The sequence below is a fragment of the Notamacropus eugenii genome, chromosome 3 (assembly GCF_028372415.1).
Source record: "Notamacropus eugenii isolate mMacEug1 chromosome 3, mMacEug1.pri_v2, whole genome shotgun sequence".
Lineage (NCBI taxonomy): Eukaryota > Metazoa > Chordata > Mammalia > Diprotodontia > Macropodidae > Notamacropus > Notamacropus eugenii.
This window is the reverse complement of record NC_092874.1, coordinates 97,054,363-97,080,146: the sequence shown is the minus strand read 5'-3', so window position 1 is coordinate 97,080,146 and position 25,784 is coordinate 97,054,363. Positions and strand designations below refer to the sequence as shown.

Below are 25,784 nucleotides of genomic sequence, written 5' to 3'. Positions count from 1 at the left end.
CTTTTGGGATCCTCACTATGAAATAGGAATTAAGATTTGTTAGAAAAGAGAGAAATAAACTTTGACATCACAGAAAGGCCTTAATGTGAGAAAAAGTTTCAATTACAAATATAACTGGGTATGATGTGGCTATCTATAAATGTGTACATTCATGCATGTGTGTTCCAACAAGCAATAATAATTCCTTCATTATATGCCCCAGAGGAAGGATGGAATTTTCAGTTTTATAAATTTGAGAAATGCTATCTCCTAAGATCCCTCAAACAACAGGCTCCTGGGGGTGATGGCCTTCCTTCTGCTGACAAGGATCTGTGAATTTCACTAGGACAATACTGAGTTGGCCATACTCAAAGCTTGTCTAGATTAATAGGATCTTTCTCAGCTAGTGCTCCACTGGCATGGCCTTCACGAACCTAAGGGTCACCTCCTTGTCATGCTGGGATTTCTGAGAAAGGCTTTATTACAATTATCTACAAAATCCAGTCATTCACTCTTCTTTCCTACTTGTTTCCTACAGACCCAGACAACCCTGGAGGAGGCTCAAGGGAGCCAGAACTCAGAATTGTCCTTGTGGGGAAAACAGGGGCTGGGAAAAGTGCAACAGGAAACACCCTCCTGGGCAGGAGAGAGTTTGAGTCCAAGCCTTCAGGAGGGTCAGTCACCAAGGTCTGCAGGAAAGCCTGGACCACATTGAATGGGAGGGATATTGCTGTTGTTGATACTCCAGGCATTTTTGACACTGATGGTAAGGAGGAAAACAACTTGAATGAAATAGCTCGCTTCATGACACTATCCTCTCCAGGACCACATGCTCTACTCCTGGTGCTGCAAGTGAGTCGTTTCACCCCGGAGGAGAAGTTAGCCATTGAAAGGCTTTATCATATTTTAGGACCTGAAGCTGTGAAGTTTTTAATCATTCTATTTACTCGAAAAGAAGACCTGGGAGAAGAAAGTATAGGGGATTTTGTAAGAACAATTGATGATTCATATTTCCAGAAGTTGTTGGAGAAGTGTGAAAACCGATGTTGTGCATTTGACAATAATGCTAGTGGAGCCCAGAGAGATGCCCAGGTTTCAGAGTTGATGGCCATGATTGGGGCAATGGTGCAAGCTAATGGGGGCACCCACTATACCAATGATATATATAAATCTGTGGAAGATCTCCTCCAGAAAGACACTGAGGCTCGTCAGCAATGCTACAAGGAGGAGTTTGAGAGAGAGAAAGAAGAAATAAGACAGAAATATGGGAAGCAAGAGGAAGAATTGGAAAAAAAGCTGAAAGAGGAAAGTGACATGGATGAGAAGCAGAAGGAAAATCTTGAGAAGAAAAAGAGGATCTGTAAGGATAAGAAAAAGGAAGCATTAAAAAAATTAAAGATGATTTACGAGAAAGACTATCAAGGTGCCCGAAGTCAGGCAGAAAATAATCAGAGTACACTTTTTAATGTTGCAGCGATTATTTTGCCCATTATTTTACTATTTGCTGTGATTGTACTTAAAAAACAGCCCTTCTGACAACCAGAATCATTTCATAGCTAGTTTCCTCCAATAGAGCTCCTGATACAGTGACTTTAAGTAACAGAGGTCACATGGTTAATAAGGGATTCAGACATCAACGTCTAATGTTCTTTCCAGTCCATCACATGCCTCACTAAACAGTAATGTCCTTCAGGAAAATGTATCCTGATAATTTACAGTAGCAGATAAAATTTCCTAATTTCTTATGTTCAGGCTATGGGAACAGCCAGGAAAAGCCAAGAATTCAAAATTCAGTGTGTACAATTAGGAACTAAGTGGCCAAGTTCCATTCTATGCTTTTTCCTCCCAGGAAACCCTTTTCCTTAGCTATCACTCCTATCATACTCATTCTTTCAGAAACAGCTACAAACACTTAATCTCTTCCCAAAACTTCCCTACCTACAATCCCTGTCCACTCTAATGATGCTTGTTCTCTATCTTCTACAGCACTTCCTGGAGAGGTTTGATCAGATTGTGAGTCATGGGTTGCCTTATCACTGTCACCATTTAGGCTCACAAGTTTATATTGTTTTTATAAAAGTATTGTAAGTTCCTTGGTTACTGGAGGCTTGAATTAGTTATTTCTCTTCTGGAATTATCAGTCCTTCTAAGAATCCCTCCTCTACACCCCATACTTGTTAGTTACTATTGATGGGTTGTAAAAATCAGGATGTAGAAACCATCTCAAGTTAGTGAGAAGTTTACTGATTGTCACATGCAGTAAGCTGACTACATACCTGCAGGTAGCCCAAGAGACAGAATACAAAATTCCCCTAAATTGTCCCAGTTTTCATACTCTTATTTAACAACTCTGGCTTCTCTTTACCAAACATAGTTCCCCATTTGACATAATATTGATGTAAGTCCTTTGATTATCCTGAAGAAATTCTGTTTTCAAGAAAAAAAGAGGTCTCCCATACAAAGAATCCTGCAGTTTTTATCAACAACTCTATTGCCTCCTTTTTCTATTTTAGAACCTTGTGGTTCACCACAGATTATTTTCCCTTATAATAGTATTCTGTTATAGTCATGCCCAAAATTTAACCTTTCAAGATTTTAGGGGACACCATGTTTCACAGAGCAAAGGCCCAGCAAGCCGACTGTGCCCTGAATTTGGAATAACAACATGCCTCTGCACTCCGGATAATCTCACCCTCTAATAAAATGTATTGCTTTGACCACCACCAGATGTTCACTGCCCCCTCTTTCCCAGGGACAAGAGAACCAATGTGCTGCAGCCTAAGGCCATCCTTTATACCTCTTGAAATGCTCACAATCATTGTTTCTTATAACTGCTAAGTAAACCAAACCAAGTCTTGCACTCCTGTCCCCACCACACTAACTGGTTCTCTACCCTGCTGTAAGATTATCAACTTGGAGACTGTTCCCACAGGACCCAGGAACACCTGCATTGTGCATGCATGAGCCTGCACCAGGAACTGCTACTCAAGACCTAAGAATCATTGTGTTGTGATCCAACCCCTCCCCTGCCCCTACCTTGTGACCTTTATGTATGTAAGCACTGTCTTTGCTCCAGCACGTGAAGCTCTCCTCCTCAGGAGGATTTCTGCTTATAAGTTTCCTCACTTTAAAATTAAATTTCTATATGTGTCCTGGGTCTCCTGCCTCTGGCCTGTTTTCTGTGGTTCCCACCACTCACAGATTAGAGGCTGGGTCTGCTCTGGTTAACATTAATTGGTGTCTGAAGTGGGATTAGACACAGAACTGGCTCATTGGACTCTCCAAAACCAGTGGAAGTGAACTGGGTACCATCAGAGATTTCTCCAGAGTCCAACCTCCCCACTCTTCCTGTTCCTGTTGGATTCTCCTGGACTCACCCTTGATTGAGCTCACCTTTCTTTATGAGGAAAACTCTAGGGCCCATCCCTTGGCCTCCTTCTGGAAAGGGTATCCTGTGGACACCTCTGTTTTCCACTAGCCTCTATAAATTTAGTGCTATGTGCCTCTGGTTGATTTCTTTTTTGTTGTTTTTTCTGCATGCTTCAGAGCCCTGTGCCTCTCCTAACTGACTGTTCCAGCATGCTCTGTTGGACTCCAGTCATCCCCAGGTTAGAGACCATAAAAAAGGCCATTATATGTAATGGGGATAACCTAGAAACCTTCCCATTAAGCTCAAGGATGAAACAAGGATACCTATTATAACCATTACTATTCAATATTGTACTAGAAATGTTACCTTTACCAATAAGAAAAGACAAAGAAAGTGAAGGAATTAGAATAGGCAATGAGGAAATAAAACTGTTGCTCTTTGCAGTTGATATAATGGTATTTTTAGAAAATCTTTTAAAAACTTTGCTAAAGTCGCAGGATATAAAATAAACCCACATAAAGCATCGGCATTTCTACATATTACCAACAACCTCCCTCAGCAAGAGATAGAAATAGAAATTCCATTTAAAATTCCAGTCCATTTATAATTCCATTATAAATACTTGCAAATTAGTCACCAAGACAATGCCAGGAATTATATGAACACAATTACAAGGTACTTTTTACACAAATAAAACCAGATCTAAAAAATTTGGAAAATATCCATTGCTCATGGTTAGGCTGAAACAATGGAATAAAAATGTCAATTCTACCTAAATTAATTTATTTACTCAGTGCCATATCAAACTACTAAAAAAATTTTTATAAAACTAGAAAAAAAACATAACAAATTCATCTGCAAAACAGAAGGTCAAGAATATCAAGGGAATTAATAGGGGGAAAAAATACCAATAAGGTAGCATAGCTATGCCAGATCTCAAATTACATTACAAATGTCAATCATGAAAACTCTGTAGTATTGACTGAGAAACAGAGTGGTGGATCAGTGGAACATATTAGGTACACAAGACATAGTAGTAAATGACTATAGTGGTGTACTGCTCAATAAATAATACAAAGACACAAGCTTCTTGAATAAGAACACACTCTTTGACAAAAACTGCTGGAAAAACTGAAGAACAATATGGCAGAAACTAAGTATAGAACAACATCTGACATAATATACAAAGATAAGGTAAGGTCAAAATGGCTACATGATTTAGACGTAAATGGTGATAGTATAAGCAAAGGAGGAGAGGAAGGAATAGTTTACCTGTCAGATCTTTGGAGAATAGAATAATTTATGACCAAACAAGAGATAGAAAGCATTATGAGATGTAAAGTGGATGATTTTGACTATATTAAATTTAAAATGATTTACATAAACAAAACCAATGCAATCAAGATTAGAAGGAAACCAGAAGGCTGGAAAATAGTTTTTATAGCAAGTGTCTCTGAAAAAGGCCTCATTGCTAAAATATATAGAGATTTGATTCACATTTATAAAAATATAACTCATTCTCTAATTGACAAATTATCAAAGAACATGAACAGGCAGTTTTCAGGCAAAGAAATCAAAATTATCTATAGTCATATGAAAAATGCTCTGAATCACTATTGATTAGGGAATGCACATGAAAATAACTCTGAGGCACCCGCTTACACCTATAAAATAGGCTAATATGACAGAAAAGGAAAATGATAAAGGTTGGAGAGGATGTGGGGAAATTGACACACTGTTAATGAAGTTGTGAACTGATCCAACCATTCTGGACAGCAATTTGGAACCATGCTCAAAGGGCTAAAAAACTTTGATCCAGCAATAGCACCAGTACGTCAAAAGGGGAGTAGGAAAGATATACATGGACAAAAATATTCATAGCAGCCTTTTATTGTGGTGGCAAAGAATTGGAAATGGAGAGGATGTCCACCAATTGAGGAAAATGGATGAACAAGTTGTGGTATATGAATGTAATGGAATGTTATTGTGCTACAACAAATGATGAGTGGGCTGATTTCAGAAAAGCCTCAAAAGGATTACAGGAACTGACACTGAGTGAAGTGAGCAGAACCAGAAGAACACTGTACAAAGTTACAGAAACACTGTTCAATGATCAGCTATGATTGACAGTTCAGGCAGCCTTGAGGCTACATGTGGCCTTCTAGGTCATTAAGTTCAATCTTTTGACTGAATTCAGATTTTACAGAACAGATATTTTTATTTTGATTAATACATTTTTGTTCTTTTATCTTTTTATTTTGTCTTTATGTTTAAATTATTTGTTTATTTCTTTTTCGTTTTCAACAGACACTTCCACAAGATTTTGAGTTCCAAATTTTCTCCCCATCTCTCTCCTCCACCAGCCCCAAGACAGCACGAATTCTGATGACCACTTTCCCCATTCTACCTTCCCTCCTATCATACCTCTTCTTTCTCATACCCCCAATCCCTCTATTTTCTGCGAGGACAAGATAGATTTCTATACCCCATTACCTGTATGTCTTATTTCCCAGTTGCATGTAAAAACAATTTTTAACATTTATGTTTAAAACTTTGAGTTCCAACTTCTCTCCCTTCCTCCATCCTCACCCATCCCCACTGAGAAGGCAAGCAATTCAATATAGGTTATACATGTGTAGTTATGTAAAACACTTCCATAACAGTCATATTGTGAAAGATGAACTATATTTCCCTCCATCCTATCCTGCCCCCATTTTTCTACTTTCTCTTGACCCTATCCCTCCTCAAAAGGGTTTCCATCTAATTCTCTGAAGCCAGAAGTGTCCCAAAAAGAATGATTATCAATAGTTAACTCTTGTTCTTTCCCTCCCAGCTCCATTTACTTATTTTTTTCTTTCTTTTGTTCGTTAAAGGGGCCATTCCCTGTTTACTTCTTAAGGAAGCCTATTCACTGAATGGACATTATCTCACTCTAAGTACCTTTATAGGTCAAGGTCTCCCAGTGCATCCTGGGCCTTCTCCAGTCATCCTAATGAATATCTGGTCACTGGATCCAGATGGCCCAGGAGGGGAAGTGAGGCTGGGAACCTTGCACAGCCCTCTCTCACTCAAAACAAAGTCAAGTGCAAGTCATGTCATCATTTCTCTGATGTCATGGTCTTCTCGAAAATGAAGGATGAACACAGACAGACTTCTAATTACCCTCTCTTCCCATCTGCCCTCCCTTCTATCAGATCCCCCCCCACTGCCCCACCCTTATCCCCTTATCTGCTACTTTCCTGTAGTGCAAAATAGATTTTCATACTAAATTGAATGTACATGTCATTCCCTCCTTAAGTCAAATACAATGACAGTAAGGTTCATTCTTTCCATCTCCCCTCCCCACTCTTTCCCTCCATTGAAAAAGCTTTTTCTTGCCTCTTGTATGTGAGATAATTCTCTCCATTCTGTTTCTCCCTTTCTCCTCCCAATATATTCCCCTCACCCCTTAGAGTTATTTTTAGATATCATTCCTACCTATTCAATTCACCCTGTGCCCTCTGTCTATATGTATATAATCCTTCCAACTACCCTAATGCCAAGAAAAGACTCAAGAGTTGTAAATACAGTCTTTTCATGTACGAATGTAAAGAGTTCAACTTTAGTAAGTTCCTCATGATTTCTCTTTTCTGTTTACCTTTTCATGCTTCTCTCGATTCTTGTGTTTGAAAGTCAAAGTTTCTTTTCAGCTCTGGTCTTTTCATCAAGAATACTTGAAAGTCCTCTATTTCATTGAATGACCATTTTTTCCCTTGAAGTATTATACTCAACTTTGCTGGGTAGGTGATTCTTGGTTTTAATCCTAGCTCCTTTAACCTCTGGAATATCCTACTCCAAGTCTTCTTATCCCTTCATTTGGAAGCTTCTAGATTTCTGTTATCCTGATTGTATTTCTACAGTATTCAAATTGTTTCTTTCTGACTGCTTGCAACATTTTCTCCTTGACCTGGGAGCTCTGGAATTTGTCTACAATATTCCTAGGAGTTTCCCTTTTGAGATCTCTTTTAAAAGGTGATTGGTGGAGCCTTTCAATATCTATTTTACCCTCTGCTTCTACAATATCAAGGCAATTTTCCTTGATAATTTCTTGAAAGATGATGTCTAGGGTCTTTTGCTGATCATGACTTTCAGGTAGTCCAATAATTTTTTAATTGTCTCCCCTGAATCTATTTCCCAGGTCAGTTTTTTTTTCAATGAGATATTTCATATTGTCTGCTATTTTTCTCTTTCCTTTGGCTTTGTTTTATAATTTCTTGATTTTTCATAAATTCATTAGCTTCCTTCTGCTCTATTCTAATCTTTAAGGAATTATTTTCTTCAGTGAGATTTTAGACCTCCCTTTCCATCTAGCCAATTCTGCTTTTGAGAGGGTTCTTCTCCCCACTGGCTTTTTGCATCTCTTTTGCCATTTGGGTTAGTCTATTTTTTAAAGTATTATTTTCTTGTGCATTTTTGGGTCTCCTTTAGCAAGCAGTTCACTCGTTTCTCATGATTTTCTTGCATCAATCACATTTGTCTTCCCAATTTTTGCTCTACTTCTCTTACTTGATTTTCAAAATCCTTTTTGATGTCTTCCATGACCTGAGACGAAGTAATACTTTTCTTGGAGGCTTTGGATAGAGGAGCTTTGACTTTGTTGTCTTCTGTTTGTATACTTTGGTATTGTATTGTTAACTATATTAGTGCAAATGCAACACAGCATCATGAGTTTTGTAACATGCTAAAATTGAACGATGAGGTATTCAATGTGGATTTGCCAAATCATTCTAAAGTGAGTTGGCTCTCACAGGGTCAGTGAATATTTAATCTCTGAGAGAACAAATAGTTAAATTTCATGAAGAACAGAATCAGTGATAAGAATATTGAAGGAAGATTGCTGTAGAAATGCTGCATTTCTGTGTACTAAGTCAAATCAAAACAACTTGAATGCTGCTTTGCAAGGTAAAACTAAGTCTATATATGATATCTGGCAAAAAAAAAAAACTCCAAGCATTTCAAAACAAAAAAGCTATCTTTTTTCAAAACACTTCTTCAAAAGGAAATTTTGAAAGAACATTTTCTCCAGTTAGCAAAGGTCATTGATGAGCAAAGTGATATATGTGAACCATTTGATGAATATGCAGCTGTTATAAACCTGTTAATTGGAGAATGCAATGAAAGTTTCACTGACTTTGAAAATCATGACATCACACTCAAATTAGCATGTCATCCTCACCTAGTTGATATCGCCAAGTCACCTAAAGAACTACAGATGGAATTGATTGAGCTCTCAGTACATGTCATTTTAAAGTCGTTGTCTAATGCTAAGAAAGATCCAGTTGAAATTCGACAACATGCCGAAAATGTTTTCTTGCTTTTCATTCACTTATTGCTGTGAATCTACATTCTCCTACCTAACCCAAATACAGATGCCCAAAGTGAACTCAGACCTCCTGTGGTTGCAGCTGCTCAGAAGGTTTATACACTGAGAAGCCAGGGGTATTAACTGCCTGACACAAGGTTAACACAGGTCAGAACAGTGGAGAAGTATGACCTCATCTGACTTCCACTCCAGGTCTTATGGGCCTGACGAGCACTTCACCTAAGTGACTCCATATTGGTGTTCTAACATTACAACTATAACATCAAATAATGTAAAGATTATGATTTTCACAGTCCCCATTGTCTCTAGGAGACAATTCAAATTCCTACCCTGGTGATTAAAGTCCTTCATAATTTGGCTCGAGTCTACCTTTACATGTGTATTTCATGTTACTCTCCTCCATTTACTCTATATGACCTTTCTGGCCTCTGAAGTTGCCATTCCATCTCCTCCCCCTAAGCCCTTCTTTGCTCAGTTTATCCCCTAGACCTGGGGATTCTTTTTCTTGTTCACCTCTGCCTAGGAGAGTTCTGACCTTCCTTCAGTGCCCAGCTCAGGTGACACTATTTTCATGTGGCTTCCCTTGCTTCCCCAAGCTCTCAGTGTTTTCTCCTTCTTCAAGGACAGCCGAGTGGACTGAATCTGTGATGTCATTAGTACAGGGAACTCTCAGCAAGTAGACTCCCTTTACCAATGCAGGCTGGCAATTTCTCTGCAAGTTACATGCCTCAAGAATGGGAAATTAGGGAACGACTGAATAAGGTGTGATATGTGATGGTGATGGAATACTATTCTGATATTAGGAATGAAGAAGGGGGTCATGAGTGAAATTCAACAAAAGCTAGACTGTGGTAAGTTCTCTCTCAGAAATATACTAGTTTATTATCAGACAAAGAATTGAAGATTCAATTCCTTTTAATGGGCATAGAATGAAGACCAGAACAAAACAGATGAGAAGATCATGCAGTTGGTTATAGGTTGGCAGCCTCATGGCGGTAAGGAATTGATTACACTGAGGGATGGGGTTTAAACTCACACAAGTGAGAACAGGACCTCCTTTCTCTGTTTTGAAGAAACTTAGTGGCACCTGGGAATTAGATAAGACCACTTAAAATTGGGCAATGATAGGCTAAGATAGGACAAAGACAGCACATTGATGTCATGGAACTGAAGTTATGAAGGATAACAAGCTTCCTTGGCACAAAGTGATTTATGTGCAGGTGGTGCTAGGAAAGCAGCTCCCTTAGAGATAAAGTGTTTTATGAGAGTATTGTACTTCTAAAGTTATCTCAGAGTTTTTGTTTAACTGAAATTAATCAATAAGAAGAATAAACTTTGATCTCTGACTGTGAGAGAATGAATTCATGTACTCATGTTTCTTCACTTCAAGACAAAGAAGACTGACGTTTGTTATACAGCATGTGAATAGGGTTGCAGAACAGAATCAATTACAGAGTGAAAACTAAAATATTGGATCAATAAATAATTCTCACAGGAGAATGGTTTCAGAAAAACCTTGGAAGAAGTCTATGAACTGATGTGAACTGATACAAAGTGAAATGAGCAGAAACAGAACATTGTACACAGCCACAGCAACACTGACACAAGTCAAGTGTGAAATATTTAGCTATTCTGATCCATACAATAATCCATGACAATTCCAAGGGACTCACGGTGAAAAATGCTCTCCAGCCTCAGAGAGATGACTGATAAACTCTGAGCAAAGATAAAAGCTTTTTGTTTTCACTTCGTTATTCTTGCCTTTTTCTTTTCAACAGGGCTAATATGAGAATGTTTTACATGACTTTGCATACAAAAGGTGTATCCTTTGCTCTCACAGTGTGTGGGATACAGAATGAAGGAAAGGAGAGAATTTGGGAGTCAAAGTTTTAAAAATTAGTGTCAAACATTTTAAATATTTTTTAAAAAAAGAATGGAAAGAAGAGAATCTTAAAGCAGTCACTGACAGGGTATAACTTGCCCAAGGTCAGCTAGTAGGAGGAGTAGGACTGGAAACGAAGTCTTCCTGACTTTGAGTCTTGATCTCTATTATACCACACTCCCTGTGTTCCTCCAATTTCCTCCTGTTTAATTGTTTATGCACATACTGTAGCCTCAAGTAAAATGTGAGCTCTTGGAGGTCAGGGAATAATTTTGCTTCTCTTTGTGTCCTCAGGGCTTAGCACAGTACCAAGCACGTAGTAGGCACTTAGCAAATGCTTGTTGACTTGTTGATTTGGCCAGAAGGAAACAGTTCTGAGTAATGGCATAACACAGTCATGTTTCCCAGGGAACAGACATGTTCCTCCCCTTGGCAGAGAGATGACAAGGGCAAAGGGATGCACATATTGGACAAGGTAACTGTTTCAACTGATTTCCTTTCACTCTTTTCTTTGTTACAAGGGAGGGCTCCCTCATGGGGGAGGGCATAAGATCTAGAACTGATTCTGATGTAAAAAAAAAAAAAAGGTATCAGCAAAATGATTTGTGTCCAGATTTATTGAACATTCGTGGCATCCATTGCAATGAGAATCACTGATGTCTACTGAGGACAAGAGAGCCAGGGAAGGGCACAGGTAATCAAAGTTCTGTCTAAACACACCCTTCCAACTCTCTGCTCCCAGTCTCTGCCTGGAGCTGCTAGAGAGGAGAAGGGAGAATGGAGCCTGCGCCTTCCCCAGGGACAGGAAAGAGTCAGGTTCATCCCCTTGAGATCAGATGTGTGGACCTGAAAGTTGGTTAAAGAAAAGGCAACAGGCAAAAGCATACATTTTATGATTTAATTAATTAAACAATTCCCTTTTAAAGGAAATGGTACATAGTGCTACAGAGTCAGAGGTTATCTGACTGACTCAGTACAGAAATCGTCTGGCTTAAATGTATTTCACTGTGAGAAAGGAACTCTCTTAGTTAAACAAATTGTAAATTTAGTAAGACAAGACAATTAACAAAATAGTGTCAGTTGGGTTTTATAATCCCAAGCTGTGTGAATTTCCTCTCTGTAGCATTTCTTTCCCTGACATACAATAAGAAGAAAATCTCATCACTTTGATGGCAGGCATCCTGCCATAAACAGGTCCTTGAAGTCGCTGACACAGAGTTGACAAAGTTAAAATGACAATCCCGGACATCTGTGTTTTTCCTTATCATTAAGATGCCAGGAAAGGGTCTAGTAAGGAAGTTACTAAGTCAGCCCCATTTGCTTCTCTGACATTCCAAAAGGCATTCTCTGAGTTTACTTAAGACAACAAAAGAGACTATTAGGTCCTGACTCTTCTTAATTCAAGCTGTGCCCCTTATTAAAGTCCAAGATTTATATTAAATATTATCAGATGGGTAGCCACTGGGAAATTGCTCTCAGACCAGCTGCTGCTGCTGCTGCTATTCCCAACCATTCCCCTCCTCCCCACCCCAGGCTGCAGTGTTAAGTCTCACTTAATCCACTCCCCAGGATGTTTCCATTCTCCTCATGCCACACCAGAAAACTGGAGAGGAAGAAGAGACCAGAAGAGCAAAGTCAAACAGGGGTGAGGAAACTGCCAGCAAACTCCTAGACTTATTCATCAATCTTAGATCATTAATCAAAAGAGGAGCTGAATGCAGGAAATTCACCTTCAGAACAAACACAGACCTGGGAATCAAAGGCAAGGAGTCTGAGAGCAAAGGGATCCTTATACTAAAAATCCAATGGTTAGCTCTCATGAGCATGTTTGAGCTGCCTCTGGCACCTCATGGTTAGGAGAGTCAGGTTGTCCAATTCAAACCCCTCATGTCAGAGGTGAGGAAACTAAGGCCCAGAGAAAAAACGTGATTTGTGGATTTTTCACCAGACATGAGAAGATGAAGGCATTGAACGCCAGGGGAAAAGATACTTTGAGGCCATATCACACTTTCTCCTAACAGTAAAGGCTCATATTGATAGAGGCTTTATAAGTTTACAAATCATTTTCATAGATATTATGCTATTTGATATGAACCTCAGAGAGAGAAGAATTGTGGAGGAAACAGAAAAACGTGTATGACATTTACTACCATGTGAGCATGGACAAGTAACCTAATTTTTCTGGGCCTCAGTTTCCTTGACATTTAAAGGGAGTTGGACCATGTGACCTCCAAGGTCCCTCTAGATCTATGACTCTCTCTGACTGTCTGTCTCTTTCTCTTTATATTTCCTTGCCCCTAAAGCTGAAAATGTGGTTAAACCATGAGGATATAGGAAGCTCTTTGTTGTGAAGATAATGTCCTCCAGGACCCTGGAAATTTCAAGAGAGATGGAACTTGAGAAGGGAACAGACAGTTTCAGAGAGGGCAGTTTGGCAGCTCAGTGAATGACTATGGAGCCCCTGCAGGGCAGTCCCTACTGGATTCTGCAGAAGAGAGAGTTTTCAGTCCTATATATGACATATGAAGTCTAAATACTCCAGAACATTTTATTTCAGAAAACAAGCACTGACCAGGAACAACACATTGAGGAAATAACACCTGTGTCTGAAGACCAGCAGAACAGATTTGAACCCAGTCCCTGGGAGACCAAGCCTGACAGAACCATTCCCATGAATGCAAATTATGTCCACCAAATGTACGTGTCACTCAGATCCCCTGAACTGAAGGCTGTCCACTCCTCATGAGCCTTCCCTACCCTGACTGTGGGGAAGAGGGTGGTAATTACCCATCCCCTCAAAATCTCAACTGCCCCATTCCCTCTCTGGCATCCTAGAAAATACTAAACTAAGAGTTTTCAGTATCTGAGAAGAGTCCCAGTGGAAGTTCCTGTTGTATTTTACCTACTCATCCTTCTGAACAGGGCCTTTGGTAAGACTGTAACTGACAGTCATGTCAATACCCACAATCATCTGTAGTGGGGACATGAGAGTTGGTGGGAGTCATATCATTCATAGGAGTTGGGTTGACAGGACCTTAGGAGTGTGGGATGCTATTAATCCTTGTCCCATAACCTAGAGTGGATTTAGCTGTCTAGCAAATCCAGGTGTAGACTTAGTCTGAGGTAATCCTTACAGTGGTAGCATTTTGGACCTGCATGTCCTCTGAATGGGCTGCTTAATTCAGGATTACAGAATCAGGTCAGAAGGATCACTAAGAAACTCTTTTCCTGCTTGAAGAGAATGTTTAGCTTAGGGAGGAGCTGGTATGAGAGAGTTCCCTATTTCTCTTCTGAAGAATACCATGAGAGAAAAGGAAAGAGCCTGTAATATATCCATCTGACAAAAGGGTGAGGATGGTAGCTTAGGGTGGGCTATTCCAGCTGGGGATGCTGGATAACTGCTGCCAAGGCACCCCCTTTCCAGGTCAATGCTCACATTTGGTCTGAAATCTTAGAAGGTTCTTCAGATCCTATCTGGGTGAGTAATGGGTGGGTTTCATATCTCATTTGTAATATTCAAAAAGAGATACTGACTATATTTGATGAGATCTCAAAAGTTCTGATCTCATTGAATGGGGAAAATTCCCTGATAATAGTCAGGGCCTTGGTGCTACAGTTTCAGATATTGGTTTCAATTATATCAGCCAGGTGCAATCCAAGTTTCAGGGCCTGGTCAACATTAACTAGGCTCACAACAGATTTGGTGCTATCAACTAGAAAGTTAAGTAATACGTAAGGAGCGATTTTACTGCAGAGGTGACCAGAACACTCCATCAGGTGATAAAATGTTTAGACTGGAGGGGGTTTTTAGGCTGGTGCAGCATTTTCCCCTAAGGAAGGGATTCTATGGGGAAAATACAATGAAGAAGGGAAGGGTCCTCGGGGAACCTGAGACAGATTTCTCTTCTCCATATGTAGGGATAGTTCTGTGGAGGTGAGAGGGATGCTCCTGTTGGAAAATTCCTCTCTCTAGGGCCCAGGGCTCAAGGCACCCAGACAAAGTTTTCCTAGATGTAGCTAAGGGTCACTTAGAGAGGTGGACCTGGAGATGAAGAGCCAAGTCCAAATGCATCTTCAGACCCTTCCTAGGCATGTGACCCTGGGCCAGTCTGTTAACCTCTGCCTCAGTTCCTTCATCTGTAAAATTGAGATGATAATAATGCCTGTCTTCCAGAACTGCTGTGAGGATCCAAGGAAATAATATTTGTAAAGCACTTTGCAAATTTTAAAGCAGTACTTCTCAATTAGCCTTTCCTCTCATTAAAATGTGTAGTCGGGATTCCTCTTGAAAGGAAAGTAGGAATTTCTAATGGTATAGCTGATGTTAGTCACATTATAAATTTAGACTTTCAAAGAATCGTAGGAGTTAGAAGCAACTTTAGAGTCTAACATCCTCCCTGAAGAATGAATCCCCTTTATGACACCTCTAACAATTGTGGCCCCTTCCAGTGATAATGAGCTCACTATCTCCCAGTCCACTCCATGGTGGGGGCAGCTCAAATAGTTAGGACAGTCTTCCTTTTTAATTGACCTGAAATCTTTCTCCTGGCAACTGTAATGTTAAGGGAATTTGAATATCTTCCTTCCCCTTAATAGACCCATGTGACTTGCTTTGAACTTTGGGACCAGCCTACATCTTGAGTCACATGGAGTCAGTGGTGGGAGGAGCTTGCTAAATGGGTGGAGCAGGAAGGGCACAGCCAGAAGACAGAGGTAGAACTGAGAGAGAGAGAGAGAGAGAGAGAGAGAGAGAGAGAGAGAGAGAGAGAGAGAGAGAGAGAGAGAGAGAGAAGAGGCAGGGAGGCAGAGCAGCTAGCCTGGGTGAGAGAGGGGCATTTTGCCTAAGGGAGCTTGTTCATGGGGGGCGGAGCTTGATAGAGGGAAGGCTTGGGGATGGCCGTCCTCCTTCTGTTGGTGATGTGTACAAATTTTATTGTTACCATGGTAGAACTGGCTTTCTGGTATCTGAATAAATATTTTGGTTTCATCTTTAAGGAAGAAAGTTTATATTTTGCAAATTTACCCTGGAAATATACCTGCATATCCATAGTGGCTGCCATGGCTATTGCATTGGTGCTATGGCAGCCTACACCTTTGGTACCAACTTTGCTCCCCGGGGGCAAGCAATATGGTGAATCCCTTACTAAGCCTTATGTCTTCTATTCCTTCTTCTATTCCTTCTATTCTTTCTTCTTGGCAATCATGTCCACACCTTCCACCTTCCTCATCCTCCTCCTCACTCCAGGTCCTGAAGCAGAAGGAGATGAAAATAGAAGCCAGAGGATCTAGAGTAGGGGTGGGGAACTTTTCCACTTTGGGAGGCCACATTGATATTTAGCTGTAATTAAATAAGGCCACATTCAAGAAACTTCAATTAGATATACTGGAGAATGTACATTATTTTATATGGACTTAATAATTTCAAAAAATGAAAACTCTGTTAATTTTAAAGTTAACTAACTTTTTAATGATTCTGTTGTGTCTCCTTTTTATTGGAAAGCAGTTGAATATTTGGTTGTAGTATGGAGGTTCAAAGTTTCAGTTGATCCTCTGGATGGCTATCAGTCATTTGTGACTTTTAGGATATCTTGATTTAGGTTAGGGAGGAGAATGTGGATTCACAGCAATAAGTGACTTAAAAGCAAGAAAACTTTTTTTGCATGTTGCAAAAGGCATAGGTATCCACTGGGCCACCTAAGTGTCCCATGTTTTCCTTATTAAAGTTAAAAGTTAAAATATAGAAGACAAAGTGAAATATCAGATCTAAAATACAACTGACCTGCAAAAAATAAAGGAGAGATCATTTTAGAATCAATAGTCCACCTAAAAACCATTACCAAAAGGAGACTCTAGACATTATATTTCAAGAAATTATAAATGAAAAATGCCAGATATAGTAGAACAAGTGGTATTGGGAGAAACACTCTATTGATCACCTCCTCAAGGAAACCCCAAAAGGAAAAATCCTAAGAATGTCATAACTAAAATCCAGGGTTCACATATCAAAGATAAAATGCGACAAGCATTCCTTCTCCCCCTTGCAAAAACAATGAGCAGTTCAGTTATGAAGGAACTCCAAGCAAGATCACACAAGATCTGATAGCTGCTAGCAGAAACTACAGAAGATCATGGAATGCAATATTCTGAAAGGGGAAAGATAGTCTTTCAATCAAGAAGAATTACCCTTGAAAGTAGAGTATGATACTGGGCAGACATAGATTCTTAATGGAATACAGAATAGCATTTTCTCAGCATTTCTGATTAGAAGACTGAAAAGCTGCCTAAAAACACTGAAGTGACAAAACAAGAGTAAAGAGAAATCTAAAAAAAATAACTTTATTTGAAGATGTTAAGTAGCTACATGGTATTAGAGTGCTAGCCATCTAATGGGGGTGAGGGGTAGGATAAAACAAATGTCTCCTCAGAAATTTAATGTCCTCAAAGGGTTCTGGGAGAGGAAAACAAGAAAAATAGACGACCTAGAGGGGTTTTGTTCTGTTCAAAGGATTTGAAGAGGAGGAAAGGAAGATAAGTAAAAGGAATACACGAATGCAGAAAGGAGAATCTTGTTAGACTCAACAGGAAAAGATGGTGAGAGGATGGCATCTTGGCAAAAAGAAGAATACAGGGGACAGAATAACTATGTAAAGTAGACTTGCAGATTCTGAAGAGATCATTAAAAGGCGGGAAATAAGAAATGAGCTGGCATCTAAAGAGAAGTACATCCACTGGGAAATGGTTGAGCAAATTATAGTATTATGCATGTAATTGAATCTTAATTGTGCCACAAGAAATGACAAGACATGATATCAGAGAATACACAGAACTGATGCATGAAGATTGAAGTGAGCAGAAACAGTAATTTCTATGAGAAAAACAACACTATAAAGAAAAGCAATCTAGAAGACGCAAGAAATCTGTTCAAAACAAACCTCAAACAAGCCTTCAGAGGACCTGCAATGAAAGCTTACATGTCTCCTAAAAGAGCAGTCATGAGCACAAGGTGCGGAAAGAGATATACATCATAGTATAATGAGTGTCTTACTGCTTGCCTTCTCAGTGAGTGGGGGGGAGGGACTGGAGGGAGAGGAAATTTGGAACTCAAAATTTTAAATGAATATAAAAAATTAATAAACAAAAGAGATGTTCCTAGTTGGACTCAGTCACTGAGATTTCTATCATTTGACTATATTTGTCACAATTTTCTTCTGTAATGGGGCAGTATGTTGAAGGGAGAAAAAAGGAAGAAAACGAAGGAGGTTCAGAAGGCAGTACAGAGAAGCAAAGCCCTTTTCAAAGTAATGTGTGGACATTATTAAACAGACTGTTCTTGCTTGGACCATTCTGCAGACCTCCGTGTGAAACATCTTTTACATGATGGAACTCAACCCCTACATATTGTCAACCAACAGAGCTTGGTCTAAAAAGAGACAAATGCAATTAGGTTAATATGTTCTGTTTATTCCCCTTAAGCTAGCAGAACATACGTGTGGAAGTCAGGAAATCTGAACTCAAGGAAAGGTGAGTTTGAAAGAGACATTACACCCTCACAGCAAGCCCCATCACTTCCTGACTCAGAAGGCCTATGTCAGCCAAATTTAGAGTCTCAGTATGTGTCAACCATAAACATGGGAATGACATAAAATGTGAATGCCATAACAGGAGAGCAACAAGATAAGTGAGGTGTTGCAGTGCCAATTAAAATGACAGTTCCCAAGAGGATGCTCCAGATGTCTGGTTTTTCTACTATAAACAATGGATGTCACAAAATATAACGTAACAGTGCCCATAAACAACAAGGAAGGAGGAATGCCATCACTGAAGGCAGTCTTAACAAGGGAAGGCCACAAAATAATAATGCCAGGGAAATATCCTGTTTAAGGCATCTGATCTTTGTCAGAAGAATGTTGACAGCTAAATTCACTCAGAGAAGATGCAAAGCATGACTATTGTGTCAGGGTGAGCAAAAAACTGAAGTCTTCCTCTGATTGGTTAGTCCAGTTTTTGGCCCTCATTGAGCATGCTCACTGCTCACTTCCAGTTAGCCCATTAAAAAAGTATTCACAAAATAAAACCTTTGCACAAATCACAAAATATGCTAAACTGCAGATAAAGTAGAAGCTGTTCCATGATAATCAATAGAATTATTGAATGAAAGGTAAAAGTGATCATTTACGCACAGTATTGTACAGAAAGTTATCAGAGTTGGCAGTATGTTGTCCCTTTTCTACTCACTGCACCTAGCCTTTACCGCTGGTGGTTTGCTGCACACCTTTTTTTATGATGCTATGGAGAAATAAATGTTTGAACAGTGGTTCTCTTTTTTCCCTTGTACATCACATGATATCAACTAGTCTTTGAACTTTTAAAAATCTTGAAATAATTGGATCCATATTTTCAATACAGAGAAAAATTCACTCAAATGATGAAATGCTTCTTCCAAGTGTTTCATTAAGAAACTTTCTGCTTTGGCTTTAGGTTCCAAAGCTTACCATCCTCTAAAATCTTTGCAGCCCAATCAGATAGATCCTCATTCAACAATTCTCCATGAAATTCAATAAATTCCACATCATTCTCATCTACTTCTAGCTCCAATTCTTTGGCTAATTTTGCAGTCTTGCTACTCACTTCTTTCAATGTTTCATTTTTTTCAAATTCAGGAAAATCAGAACAAACTGCAGGCATACTTTCCCCCAAACTCTCTTCATACATGTTGCTTTTACATTGTCCCATGCCTTCACAATATTCCAGACTGCACAGTAAATATTCAAGAACTTCCAGGAATATCTCAATGTAAAGTACTTATCTGCAGCCAAAGTTGCATTGGCCTGGGCAAATGTAGTTCCTAAATAATGTGTCTTGAAATTCTCAACTGCTCTTGATCTATAGGTTATAATAACAAGATAGTGTTGGGGAAGGCCGATCGCTTTTACATTTCTGTTAAAATCATCCAGATGGGCAGGCTGACCTGAGGATTCATCCAAAAGAAGTAGAATCTAGAAATTAATGACATTGTCATTACAAACCTTCTCAACTTTGGGAATGAAGCATGCTTGTTAAACAGAAACCATGCTTGACCAAAAATCAGAAGGGTTGTTGTTACCTTAGTGTTAGGGAAATATTACACAGGTAGTATTCCGTTGTTAATTCCCTTCCATTCTCTGATTTTCTGAGTGGTGCACAAGAGCAGGTTTTCATTTGAAATTTCAGATACATTCCCTCCAAGCAGAAGAGCAACTCAATTTTTCAAAGCTTTGTGCCACAGCATAGTTTTTTCCTCCACTGTGATGTAGGTTTGAGAAGGCTTTGGTGGATCACATAGACCAGTCCCACAAGACGGGACTTTCATCTAGGATTTTCGGCAGGAACTCTGAGCACTTCTTTGCTGCCTCAATATCTGCACTAACAGTCTCTCCTGGCAGCTACACATTATGAAATCCTGAATGACTTTAAAATTGGAATGCAGATTTTTCTTCCAGAATTCTTGAAATAAAGTCAGTGCAAATTTACAGAAACTTCTAAAAATAGCAACATAAAACAGACATTCACAATTTCAGATGCATGGCTTTTTTTGTACATATTGAAATGCTCTCTTTTTTGGTGTTTGAGCTCAAGATAAAAAAATAAAATTTACATATTTAGAAAAAGAATGGAGTAGGAAAACAGGAAGGAGGGGCACTGATTGGAGCCAACTTCTTCAAGAATTTCAGCTACCAAGTAGAAGAAAGCTAGTTGGGATGGCAGGATCAAGTGAGGCTTTGGAAGACTTTATACTGATGCCACAGTGAACATCCACCTGACACTGCTCAGGTCCCATGTGAGATCAGTTCCCTTACCCATACATTCTATGAGGTTTTTTTAAAAAATAAAACAAAGTTCTTTTCCTATTCCTTTGGGCATCTAGAGTTTTGTCTATTAAGAGTGGCAATGTCTTATGCCCCTTAACAATTAAGTCTTTTCTTTTACGCAAAAATTTATTTCCTTTTTATCGTGAAACTGCTGTATGTGAAAAGGCATTTAAAGGGACAGTATCATTTATAGACTGAGAGAAAAGGGAAAGCTCACTTATTAGAAAAGGAAGGGAAAGAAGAGCTGAAAATAATGTCCAGGTGAGAAGGAATATGAATCATTTCCAAACTGATAAATGGTGAAAGCATATGAACAGGTAGTTTTCCAGTGAAGAAATCAAAACAATTTATAGTCATAATTGACTAGAGAAATGCAAATTAAAACAAGTTTGAGATATCAGTTTACAGTTATCGGACCAACTAAAATGATTGAAGGGGAAAGTGACAAAGGTTGGAAGGGAATGGAAAAGACTAGAATTTTCAACCTATCCAATGATTTTTGAGAGTAATCTGGAATTCTGTCCAGTTATTAAACTATATATACCTTTTGGGCTCAATAATACCAATACTAGATGTATTTAGAGAGATGACTAGGGAAAAAGGAAAAGAACCTATATGTCCTAACATGTTTATAGCAGCTTTCTTTGTGATGGCAAAAAGTAGGAATTTCAGGAATTCTCATCAATTGGGGAATGGCTGAACAGGCTGAGGTTTTTGATCATAACAGAATTACTACTGGGCTATAAAAAATGATGAGCTCAATGATCTCAGAAAAACATGGATAAAGTGGACTGAAATAATGAAGAGTGACATGAGCAGAAATGAAGAGAACATTGTATACAGAAACAATAAAATAGCTTTCAGAACGACTTTGAGTGAATCATTCATGATTATTATAAATACCCACATGAACTACAAAAGGCACGTGAAGGAAGAAACTGTCTATATCCTGAGAAGGAACTGACAGATAGAGGGATGTTTAGTATGATGTTATGTACATATACACAGTTGTGTCTCCTGGTAGCCATCCCTAGGGTGGGGGCAGAGTGGGGTTAAGAACACAAAGAAAAATAAAGTGATTTACATAATAATTTTATTATATATTTAAAAGGAATAGCAACTTGTACGTAATAGATTTACTGTTTTCTGTGCAATCTTTTTTTAATTATACTACGTTATAGAAATGCTTGTTTAATGGCATAAATTAAAAATAAAATAAATAAAATGTTTTAATTTTTTTTTTTAAAGAAAATAATGGCCAAGTGAGCAAGCAGGAAAATGGGAGGTGGGGAGGTAGGTACCAGGGGAGACAGAGAGACACATAGAAAGTGAGCGAGAGTCTAATTTATCCACAGATCTAATCATTAATAATTGGCTTCGTTAGTCCAGATTGGCTACATCAGGAAAACTTGGAGATTTCTATCTCTAAATCTTGTCATTGTCAGGAAATGGACAGTCCTGAGGTTAGACAATTTTCCATCACCCTCCTGCTGTTCATATACCCACATCCTCCAGGCACACCCTATACCAAAACTAATCCCAAATCTCAGCTCTGTGAGCAGGACGGAGAAGACTGTTCATTTTGGTGAAGCCACCAAGGCCAGATTGGCCAGGAGAGGCATTGGCAGCACATCGTGTTGACTGTGGGGGCTGGCCTGCACCTCTCAAGCAGTCTGCTTTGTTCCTCTGCTTGCTTTGGTTCTTGTTGAGTTGGGTGAAGTACACGTGTGATGGCTGAGTTCCCGTTCCCTGCTAGAGCCCCATAGTTGCCTCCTAGACAACAATCTCTTCTCAGGTGAATCATTGTCCTTTCACACTTAGCCAGATTTATGAGTGAGGGCTGTTCTTGAGGGGAGGTGGGTGAGAAAAGATGAAATCAACACTGGCTCAGCAAATCTGAAGGACCAAATCAAGCTCCTGCCCACACAGTCAGGTCAGCATCATTATGGATTGAGTTTGAGGTTACTAGTAAGGTTACAAGGACCCACAGACAAAATCATGATCCCAAAATGGGAAGCCAGCATCACTCTTAGTCAGAGAAGGGCTGTCCTGAGTGTTGCAGTTGAAAGGCAAGTCTCAGTTTTCAAAAAAGGCCCCCCCTTGCCTTTTCCTGCTCCCAAATACCTGTTCGAAAACCCTATCTCACCATTATACATCCAGGTCCTTGGGGTAAGCAGTGCTATCTCTAGACATCCCCTGACCACGTTCTTATCCTAAATAAAAATTTACTTAACCTCTGCCAAAACACGGGGAAAAAGTTAGCTCAGGTTGCCCTTCCTTCCTCTGACCTTCCCGGTGGATGTTCTGGCCATTTCTCTTCATTCTCCCTCGATCCCCATACACACAAACATCGGACTGTACTTTTTAAAGTCTCCACAAGCAAAAAATTTTCTCCAGGTGAAGGCTAAGCAAATCTTCCTCTAGGATGAGAATTGTCCTCAAGGAAACTGCTCCCAGTCATTCTCACTTTAGTGTGAACTACTTTATCAGGCACTGACTTAGATAGATAAAGCTTTTACTAAGAGTTTACATTGTGCCTGGCAGAGGTGCATGCCGGAGCCAGCTCTCATTGGATGTCCCAAGTCAAGTGCTAAATTTTCAAGAAAGCCCCAAAAATCCAGCTTTGGTTTATTGTTTTGTTCCTTTTGTAATGTAGGTTAAACTTCAAAGTGCCTCAAAAGTGTATTTTTTCCTGGAAAGCTGGCATGGCACAGGCCAGATGCATAGGGACTTGAAAGTAGGGTCTAAGGGAATCCTCTTTACTATGCAGTGTCATCTCTTCAACCGGGTCACTGTCCCAGAGAAACAGATGTCTGAGGAATTTAGCTTTGATACCCCCAACCTCCCCTTTCTGTATTTTTCTCCATGACTCTTCACCAGGAAAGTATTCCTTCATCAGGAACCCAAGGCCCCAATGTTGTCCCATTTCACCAGTCAGAGAATTAAGTCATCTAAAAAATGTTCACAGTACATTTCAATTTGCATCAGCCCATGCAAGTCTTTCCAGGTTTTTCTGAGAGTATTGTACTGCAATACAATAGTATTTCTTTTGTGCATGCAAAGTTTCATCTGCTAACGATGGAAATATCTTACATCCCTTAACAGTCAAGTCTTCTATTTTACACAAAAATTTCTTTACTTTCCTTTTCATCACAAAACTGCTCTATGTGAAAAGGGCTAAAGAGATAGTGTCATTTTCAGGGTGAGAGAAAGGGAAAAGCTCACTTATCAGAAGGTTTTAGTGGAAGGGGAAAGAGGAGCTGAAAATAATGTGCTATAAGAAATGATGAGCTCAGAGATCTTAGAAAAATCTGGAAACACTTGCACAAAAAAAAATGAAGAATGAAACGAACAGAATAAAGATAACATGGTATAAAGCAACAATAATATTGTTTTAAGAATAATTCTGAATGAATAAGTTCTTATGACTATTATACACACCCAAATTAACTGCAAAATCATATGAAGGAAGATGCTATCTGCATCCAGAGAAGGAACTAATAAAGAGAAATTTGTATGGAATCAACTTCTATATATGCAGATATATTTCTATCTAAGGGTAGTCATCTCTATGGAAAGGTGAGGGGAATTGGGGGAAGAAAGAAGAAACAGGGAAAAAAGCAAATTTACATGGTAGCATTATTATGTATTAAAAAGGAACAGGCAGTTGTAAGTAATTGATATGTAGTTGCAAGTGCAATCATCTTTTTATTATACTATGTTATGGAAATACTTAATTCCATAAATTAAAATAAAAGAAAGAAAGAAAGGATAATTCTGAATTCTGAACAAAATGGGATAACTTTACATAATGGAAAGGTCTCTGCAGCCAGGAAGAACGTTAGGGCACTGGGTGATCCCAACAGTGCCCTCGACAAAAGAAAGAGGGAAGAAGGAGCCATTGGGGCCTCTAAAGGCAGACTGAGCTCACTTCACTTAACTGGCTGCACTCTGCACTCTGCAGGGAGTCAATTAAGAATACCCAAGTATGGCCGCTGTGATACCCACACAGAACCCCTGAAATGATGGGGGAGACTCTGTCTCAGAGCTGGAAGGGCCCTGCAGAAGCAGCTGTGTGGGGCTGTATGGCTCCCTTTGTCCAACCTAAGAAGTGTGTGTCTGGGAGGGGAGGGGGAAAGGATGAGACAAGAACGGCCAGGGAGCCAGCGGGCAGGTCAGGGGAAGGAAGGGAGCCAGAGCTGGCTCTGCTCTTGACACTGACCTTGGAGACCTCCTTTTTTACTCTCCTTCTCTGCTCTTGTGTGAAGATGACTTTTAGTTCTTCTCTCTGGGAATTCTGTGACTACACAGTGTCCTCTCCCTAGCAGGGTCACTGTCCCAAGTGAAACTGACATCTAAGTAATTAATTTATCTTTGGTGCCCCCAAGCTCTCCTTTCTATACTTTTTTTCATGAATTTTGGCCAGGAAAGCATCCCTTCTGCAATAGGAGCCCAGGGTCCCAATGCTGCCCCATTTCTCCTCTCAGAGAGTAAAATCATCTAAACCATTCACAGGTAAACTCCTACAAAAGTATTAGTGTTACAGGGCATTATCATTCTGCTCATAGATCATCTGTCCTCTAAAAGAGAATCTCAGGGAGGAAGCAAAGCTTAACCCAAAGGAACAACCTGCCAAGGAGAGAATCTCAGGAAGAGTAAGGGAGACAGGAGAAGAAGAGGTTTGTAGCTACCTTTCCTCCACCCTGAATAAAAGGCCTTGCTTTATTACTGTTCACCTGGTTGGTCTGATCGTTTGTACAAGTTAACAGTTCGCATGACCAAGGCTTATTTCCAGACCACCATTTTCTATAGGCTGATTTTACACATATCCAAAATTCAAACAAGATATAAACATGGCATTGAAAACCAACTCTCTAATTCCCAAAGTCTTCAGAGGATTATGATGAGGTATGGGGAAAAATATCTCCTCTCTGTGTTCCTGTTTGGGTAATTGCTGACCAATACATATTTACCACAAGACAGATGCTAGAGATAAAAACAGAGGTTTTATTACTATCTCAAGCACAGGACCAGGCCTTAAAGAATTCCTGAACCCAGATTGGGACTCTAATGAGGCTTCTTATAGACAAAATTACATCAGACTGACAGAGGAATAATTCTGTTACATACTGCAATCTTGTGCATTCCTCTTAGCCATAAAATTTAAAGGGAAGATAGATTCCTAGTCTCACACTTGCTTCAATGTTATCAAAGCTGAGCAAACTTAGTTACTTGTCACAAATTTGTGTTTTGGTCTTACAATACTGCACTATCTATGAGTAAAGAGTGTCATTTTATATTGAGAATTACCCAGAAGAGGGAAATGAAAGGCAATGTGGAATA

General features: G+C 39.4%; 1 protein-coding gene across 1 annotated transcript in view; it reads left to right on the top strand.

Moving 5' to 3' along the window:
- LOC140531845 (uncharacterized) overlaps nt 1–25,784 on the top strand; it is a 38,221-nt gene that overhangs the window by 5,021 nt on the left and 7,416 nt on the right. Inside the window, 1 exon segment of the mRNA XM_072650525.1 lies at nt 518–1,208. Coding sequence (XP_072506626.1) covers nt 518–1,208 — 691 coding nt within the window.